The sequence below is a fragment of the Tupaia chinensis genome, unplaced genomic scaffold (assembly GCF_000334495.1).
Source record: "Tupaia chinensis unplaced genomic scaffold, TupChi_1.0 Scaffold000316_1, whole genome shotgun sequence".
Taxonomy (NCBI): domain Eukaryota; kingdom Metazoa; phylum Chordata; class Mammalia; order Scandentia; family Tupaiidae; genus Tupaia; species Tupaia belangeri.
Window position 1 is genome coordinate 5,704,276 of NW_006159809.1, and position 8,613 is coordinate 5,712,888.

General features: G+C 34.8%; 1 protein-coding gene and 1 non-coding gene across 3 annotated transcripts in view; both read left to right on the forward strand.

Moving 5' to 3' along the window:
* The window catches only part of EXOC6B (exocyst complex component 6B), a 682,873-nt gene that overhangs the window by 379,647 nt on the left and 294,613 nt on the right, over window positions 1-8,613 (forward strand). For both annotated transcript variants that reach the window (XM_006151262.3, XM_006151263.3), the window contains exons 13-16: window positions 304-401; window positions 1,889-1,994; window positions 3,142-3,251; window positions 6,878-6,989. In XM_006151262.3, the coding sequence (XP_006151324.1) occupies window positions 304-401; window positions 1,889-1,994; window positions 3,142-3,251; window positions 6,878-6,989 (426 nt within the window). The remainder of the gene's footprint in view (window positions 1-303; window positions 402-1,888; window positions 1,995-3,141; window positions 3,252-6,877; window positions 6,990-8,613) is intronic.
* Window positions 3,673-3,768, forward strand: LOC114008283 (small nucleolar RNA U13). The gene has a single exon (XR_003549849.1). It is a non-coding gene; the product is annotated as a small nucleolar RNA U13 (small nucleolar RNA).

Here is an 8,613-nt window from a genome sequence, read left to right on the forward strand (position 1 = left end):
GTTCCTGTAGTTATTAAGAATTATAAAGGGAGTTGTATGGAGAACTTAATACTCAATTTATATTGATTTTATTTTTCATTTCTTCCTTTTTTTCTGATTGTCTTAGACATTTAGCCATGTATATTTTACTTCTCTAGGTATAAGCACTAGATAGTAGGTGAGAATAAAGGATTCCACTATCATGGATTCCTTTAATTTGCTGTCCAAAGGACAAAATGCTTTGTAATATCTGATCTCTTAGTGTTGCGAAAATGTAACCATAGAAACCATAGAAAGTATGATTGTTCTCTTATTTTGTTTCAGGTGTATGGTTTTCCTGTGAATCAGCTTTTTGACATGCTATTAGAAATTAGAGACCAGTATAGTGAAACTCTGCTAAAGAAATGGGCAGGAATTTTCAGGTGAGAAATTATCTATTGTTTTAAATGTGTATGTACATGTGCATGTGTGTATACACATGTATTTATATACAAGGTTTTTCAGATATCATAAACAAATATATGTGCATTATATTTTCTCCCTACTCTAGGGTATGATCCAGAATTGAAGTAAATTGTAATGGAATCCCAAATTACATTCCCAAGAAAGACGGTCTCAGTGCACTAGTGTCTTCTGTGTCAGAAAGTTCCCAAGCCCTATTTTGATATTTTTGTTTCCCTGTAATATGTGCTATATTCATTGGTTAATAGCATCCAGATAATCTTCTATCATCTTACTAAGTTTGCTCGTTTGTTTTCTTTCTGAGGCTCGTACTTAGTCTACATTTTTCCATAGAAAAATGCATCATGACTTTTCCGACAACCCAATACAATTATGCCATTAGAAAAATCAGGGTTTTAGAAATATAAATATTTATATTGTTATACAGATTAGTTGGACTAAGTGATGATTAGGGATATGCTCACAATCTGTGAAGAGTATAATTTTTAAAATGTAAGATCTTAAAGGTAAAAAAACTTGAAAACAGGACAAGGTGATCTGGGGAGGAGCTTTGTCATAAGCAGTAAGATTACTTAAAGTAAAGGATAAAAGTTTAAAAAGAGAATATGCTCAAATGACATGGGGTATGTACTGAGAAAATATTCCAAGGAGACATTAGTGAGTGTGAGAGATGATAGAATAACTTTCTTATTTGTGCATCTGATCCAATACCCACTTAAATAGTAAGCTTGACATAAACTCCATTCTATGTGGATAAGGAAAGATATTCTATTATCTATCTCAGTCACTAATGTCTCCTTAGTCAACTTTTTCAGTGATCTATATTTAAGATAAGGTTATCTCGACAAGAAATTTGAAAGTTAATGATATGATATATACATACTCTTAGTCCCTCTGCTCTAATGCCTTCAGTGAGATTCTGCTTTGTTTTTTATAGTATTGTCTCTCTACTTTTAAAGAATCCATCTTAATGAGACCTATAGATTAAAAAAGCATTCAAGATTAATAAAAAGCAATAGATGAAGTGAAAATAATTTGAATTTATTATAGAAGTTACTTTTCCCATCTATCATTTTCAAAGTTAAAATATAGTATAGGATTAAGGAAAATAATCTATTGTCTCTTATTGAACCAACCAAACACAAATGACCTTTTTTACCTTTTTTAGATATACCATTTTATTGTCTATTCCACTTGCCTTAAAATTATCTGTTCCTTTTGTAAATCTCAAACACTAGAAGATAATATTGTTTCCAAGTTTAGTTTTCTTTCTATCTTTTTAAAAAGTTGGCCTTCCCCAAAACTAAATAGCTATACTGTGAAGGAAACATAATAGATATTAGAGTGCATTTGTGAGTTGTGGTATACATTCAACCATTGGTGTTCATCAGAAAATTATTTGTGATTAACACACCCTCTCTTCCTCATCTCTTCTCTCCATTTATAGAAACATACTTGATTCTGACAACTATAGTCCCATACCAGTAACAAGTGAAGAAATGTATAAAAAGGTGGTAGGACAATTCCCATTCCAAGACCTCGAGCTGGAAAAAGTAAGGAATACTTAAAAATAAAATTTGTTTGGTTATTTTGGAATACTCTGAAAGCTTTCAGTGGGTCAGTTTCATGAAAATAATGCCTTCAGTTCAATGGATTAGAACTCTAAAATACCTTCAAAAGGACTCGAAGATATTCATATACCTTTTTGGGGCTTAGAAGAATAATAGGATTTCCTATTTAGTACTCAGTAGATGATTTGGGGATCCTTTTAACTCTGAAATGTTCGGAGGATTGCTGAAAGTGTTCTAATTCAGTATTATACTTCAAAATACTTGGTTTCCCCAAAATATACAGTAAAATTTACCTCGTGGTGTCTAACTCTTTTGGTTTTGAGAATGCACTGAGTCATTTATCCCCTACCAGTTTCGTCATCCCCCAAAATTCCTTCATGCTGCCTTTTTGTAATCAACCTATACCCTCAACCTCAGCCCCTGGAAAACCATCAATATAGTCTCTGTTCATCTACTTTACTTTTTCTAGAATGCCAAGTAAATGGAATTATACAATATTCAACTTTCTGAGACTATCTTCTAAGAATCAGCATAATACTTTGAAATTCATCCACATTGTTGTCTCTGTCAGTAGTTTATTTCTTTTTATTGCTCAGAATGTGCTATAATTTGGGACTAGCAGTTGGCATAATGGCTATGTCGCTGGACTCCCATGTAGTCGACTGTGGTTCGAGTCCTGGACCCAGCAGCTTAAACTCACGCCAGATGCATGTTAGTGCATGCCCTAGATCCCAAGAGGAGAATGGAGGAGAAGGGATTGCAGCATAGCCATCCCCCCGGGGGGGGATTTATAGCTTTCTGTCTTTCTGTCTGTCTCTGTCTTCCTGGTGAGCACACGTGCCCTATAGCAAAACCCTCTCCAAAAAAAGAAAAAAAAAAAAAGAATGTGCTGTAATTTGTTTATTCCTTCACATATTGAAGGACATTTGGATGGTTATTTTATTTAAATTTATGTTTTATTCTTCTCTGTAGTAGGATGCTTTTGGACATATTTTCTTAAATATGAACTTGTTAAGCATATAGTTCACAAGGTGGAAGAAAGATCCTTTATCATTATAAATAATTTATAAGCATCTTCATTGTATGTTGGTTCATCGACCTGATTTTTCATTAATTCTTGCACTTACAGCAACCATTTCCAAAAAAGTTTCCTTTCTCTGAATTTGTGCCAAAAGTTTACAACCAAATTAAAGAATTTATCTACGCCTGTTTGAAGTTTTCAGAAGATCTTCATCTAAGGTATAATACTAAACAGAGGAAATGCAGCTAATACTCATATTGTGATTCTCTATATACGTAAATATAATGAGAAACATTTCAGTATTCCTTTTAGTCTTACTTTGAAAGTCTCAACGTAAGCCCATCACTGCACAGCACTGATGTTATTACATAGATGTGGTAAAAGGGAAGTTAGTAATTTTTGGATAATTTAAAAAATTACATTACCTATTCTTTACCATTTGCTTTATAAATTTGCATTTTTAACACTTTGTGTTAATGAGAATTTACTAGAAAACAGTAATATCACATTATTAATTTGAGCGTTTTACTCCATGAAATTTTAAGGCCAGAAGGGGAGTAGCATGTATAATCCCTTGGAAATATTATTACTGTTTTTAAAGTTTATTTACACATTTTCTTTCATGAAAGAAACAGAAAGATGTTTCATAAGCATGGTTATTGGATATTCATACTGTTGTGTAATGTGCTTCCCTTGAGCCTTGTTACACACTGTCAGCATAGTACCCATCTGATTGAAAATATAAAGAAAGATACATGGTGGGAACCAGCAGTTAGCGTAATGGCTATGTCGCTGGACTCCCACATAGTCGACCGTGGTTCGCGTCCTGGACCCGGTGGCTTAAAACTCACGCTGGGTGCGTGTGCATGCGTGCCCAAGATCCCGAGAGGAGAATGGAGGAGAAGGGATTGCGGCATGACCATCCCCCCTGGGGGGTGATTTCTCGCTTTCTGTCTCTATGTCTCTCTCTGTCTGGCGAGCGCACGTGCCCTATAGCAAAAACCTCTCAAAAAAAAAAAAAAAACCTAAAGAAAGATACATGGCCTCACCATGCCATGATCTATTCTTTCCCCCAGTCTTCTAACCATCCAAGATAGCAGGTGCACCTAGCATGTTCAGGCTGATCGAGGATCTGAAACCCAGGCCTTCCCATATGGCTCTAGTATCACACAGTGTGCCCTACCACCTGTGCCACTGCATGTTAGTGCATGCCCTAGATCCCACTGCACCTGGACTAGGAAACATACACATATATATTAATATTAATGTGTGTATGTATGTGCTAGACTATGGGCTCCTATGCTTCTTTATTCATTTATTGGTTTATTTATCATACATTGCTGCTTGGTAGACAATAAGACCTTAGATACTGAAAATATGGTCTCTGTCTTCAAGGAGTACCTAGTCTAACTAAGGAATTGAATAATTAATAATAGGTGTTAGAGATATATAGGAATAACATTGGTGCCAATCCTAACACAAATCAAGGATCTTAGAAAAGGTCTCTTGAAGAGACACCCCTCAGAAGTGGAAGAATATATCTCTAAACTCTGCCTCAGATAAAGGACTGATAACCAGAATATACAGGGGACTCAAGCAGCTTACCCACCAAAAAAATAATCAGTGCATTCAAAAGGTAGACAAATGAGCTGAAAAGACAACTCTCAAAATAAGACATACAAACAGTCAAAAAGCATATGAAAAAATGCACAACATCCCTTATCATAAGGGAGATGCCAATCAAAACTACAGTGAGATACCACCTAGCCCCGGTCAGAATGACTAAGATTAAAAAAATAAAGAACGATAAGTGCTGGCAAAGCTGCAGTAAAAAGGGAACTCTACTACACTGTTACTGGAGATGTAAATTAGTATAGCCAATGTGGAGAACAATATGGCGGTTTCTCAAAGACCTACGAATGTAACTACTATATGATCCAGCAATTCCATTCCTGGCTATCTACTCAAAGTATAGGAATACACTCAATCAGAAAAGCACTTGCACATCCATGTTTATCGTGGCATTATTCACAATTGCTAAGGCATGGAATCAACTCAAATGTCCATGAACAGACTAATGGATTGAAAAAGTGTGGCACATTTACATTAGGGAATACTACTCAGCCATTAAAAAACAAAAACAAACAAACAGACAAAAACAACAACAAAAAAACAATGAGAACCTGGCATTTGATAGAAGATTTAATGCTAAGTGAAGCAAACCAGAATATGAAAAGAGACATCGTATGTCTCCATTCTATATATACTAAATGTCTGAACTCTAGCAGAAACTGAAAGATCAGAAGATATAAAAGCCTGGAGAGCAACTGTGGATACTAGAGACAATGTGGGAGGAGAGTGGGCAATGGGGAGTGGGGGGGCAGAAGGGAGGGAATAAAGGAATAAAAAGAAAGCAGAACATTTAATGGACACAAAAATGGAAGATTAATTGATAAGGATAATATAAATAATAATATCTTTGACTGGACTAACATGTAGTGTATATTGCTGGGAGGATTATTTTGTATGTTATAAAGATACACAATGACTAAATATAAAAATAAAGAAAGTACAAAAAAGAAGGCCTCTTATAGTATAAAAATGGTTTGTCTTTTGTTCAACATAATATCTCTTGCATTTAGTTCAGTAAATTAAAAAAATATGAATAAATGGAAAGTGTGAGCTCTGGTAAGCACACATTCTCTCTGGCTATTAAAACATAATTTACCAATGAGCTGCCAGGGACTTTAAAATACCATATGTATGAACATGTAGGGACTTTTAGCAAACAGATGGAAATAATAGGAAAGATTCAAATAGAAATCTTTGACATAAAAGAGTCTTAAAGATCAAGAATTCTTTTGAGAGGCTCATCAGTACATTTGACATAGCTGTGGAGAGAACTAAGATAGGTCAGTAGAAGTTACTCAAATCGGCACACAACGAAAAAGAAAAAAGGTGAAAGAAATAGGAAAAGCACTGAGATCTGCAGGGCAATTTCAAATGATAGATCCAAGAAGGAAACAATTAAGAATACTGGGAAGAAGTCATATTTTGAGTTAATGGCCGAGAATGTTTGAAAAATAATGAGAGGGCCAGCTCTGTAGTTAAGTGGTTAAGCACCATACACAGAAAGCTGAATCCCATGTGGCCAACTGCAGTTCAAATCCAGACCCTGGAAACTTGAAAAACACATCAGGCATGTATGCTTGCTTGCCCAAATTTCTAATGGGATGAAGACATGAAGGCAAAGCAATCTCATTGTGACAATGCTTGTTGAGGGGTGCTCTCTTTACTCCTCTTTCTGGTGAGTGCCCATGCCCTCTGGCAATTTTTTTTTAAAAAGGTAATGGAGACATCAAACTAGAGATTCAGTATTTTGAGAACTCCAATCCAGGTAAACAATAGCACAATAACAATCAAAAATACTTAAAGACATCATACTCAAACTGGTGGAAAATGGAAGTAAAGAAAATGTTTAGAAGAATTTCAGAAAAACAAACATTACATGCAAGTATAGTGGTAGGAATTATAGCAGACTTTTTTCCTGAAGCCATGCAAGCCAGAGACAATGGAGTGATATTCTTAAAAGACTCAAAACATTAAACAGTTATGCCAGAATTCTATAGAAAGAAAAATTAATTTCCAAAGTTAAAGCAAAAATATTAGCCAAATTATAGCTAAGAGAATTCACTAAAGTATTTAGAATATTTTCTAGTATGTAGTATTATTTGATACTGCTATTATTATTATTACTACTACTTATGAGCACCATTGTTATCTTATTTGTTTACCAAAGTAATCCTGCTACCTGGATGACTGACTCTAAATACTTTCTTTTCAGCTCAACTGAAGTCGATGACATGATTAGAAAATCTACAAACCTATTGCTAACCAGGACTCTGAGCAACTCTCTGCAGAATGTCATTAAAAGGAAGAATATTGGGCTTACTGAGGTAAAGCTGCTCTTAATGAAAGCAGTCAAACTGCTCTTTTTTTTTTTTTAAATTTTTTCCTCTTAATATTCCAAAAGGTGTATGCACAAGAGGAAAAAAAAAGACAAAGCATCACCCAACAGGGTCTGGTCACATCACAGTCCTTTGTTTTCTAATTCTCCATCCTGTTGAGATTCTGGGCACTGTGTGTCCTCCCTATGTGTATGCCACTAGCACAGGGACCTGACCCCTGGTCAGCCATCTGGAATCTGACATCCACTGCATAGCACTTAACTGCTCCTTTACAGAGTTAGCTCCCTACCAACCTGTTCTTAATGAACAGATGTCCTAAGCTCTGGGCTTTTGATGAATTAACCATACGTTCTTTGTGATCTATTATGTTCATGCTCTTCCTGATATACTCTTAATGGTGAAAGTGCAAAATGAAATCTCTTGTTTTCTTTAGTCACCTTTGATAACTTCATTATTTGTTTAAGTTACTCCCCCCCATCCTTTTACTGTTTTTGTTATCTTAACTGGTTTTCCTTTCTGAAGTTGTTGGGATGAATATATATTACTTGCCATCTAAAATTTTTTTGTTGTTGGAGAATAAAGTCAACATCAGGTTTCTACCCAAAGAATGACAGTTTATATAAGCATAGAATAAAATCATGTTTTGTCTGCATCAGTTGTTGATCCCAAAGATATTGGCATTCATAGCTCTTGGTTAATATCAGACTCAGCTTTTGTTTCTGAGCTATCTCATATATAAGAGTGGTAACTTACTCAGCATGTGATCTGTTTGGCCAAAGGACTGGGAATTTAGGATTCAGGCAACAAGAGAAAAAGAGAATTATCACATTACTGAAGAAGCTTTTGCCATCTCAAAAAGGGAGGAGAAATACATATATATAGACATATGTTGAAAATATTATCTTGGCAAACTAAAGACTTAGCCCATTAGAGTGTAGTCCTAAAGTTTAAAGAGTTGTGAAGTTTCCTTTCTCTTGAAAGTCCAGGATTGCATGGTAGCCTTAACCTGTTCATTGGAAGTTACAGTACCCAAAGTGAGAACTTAGAGGAAGTTCTTCCACAAAGTAAGGAAAGGAAAAGGCTGTTGACCATCTGTGGTGTAGTTTGCAAATCAGTTGCTGTAGGAAAAATTGGCATTTTCAGAGGTATACTGTTAAGGATTATGATGAAATTCAACAAATGGTTAAGATACTAACTCTTCTGTAAAGATGGCTGGACGCCAGGTGAGCATACTTCTGAATTTGGAGTGAATTTCTCTTTTTCTGCATTAAAATTTTAAAAACATTATAAAGTATCAGGATGTTGGCAGCAATTGAGTTCTATTTACAAGAATTTTGTTTTTTTTTTTCCAATTGAAAGTCACCTTAGACATTATTTAGGACAATCACTTTATTTTGCAGGGCTTCCTTTCCATTGCCTGGTATAGAAGTAATAGGTATTACTTTTATGCATCAGAAAATAAACTGACTTATTTTTATAATCAAGAAGGTGAGGGAAGTTGGAGTAAAAATTAGAAAGTACTGCTTTTATTAGAATTTGTTTTTCTTCTTTTTTTTTAGAATTATTTTATTTAACTTTATTTATTTATTTATTTTAATTTGACCAGAGAGGG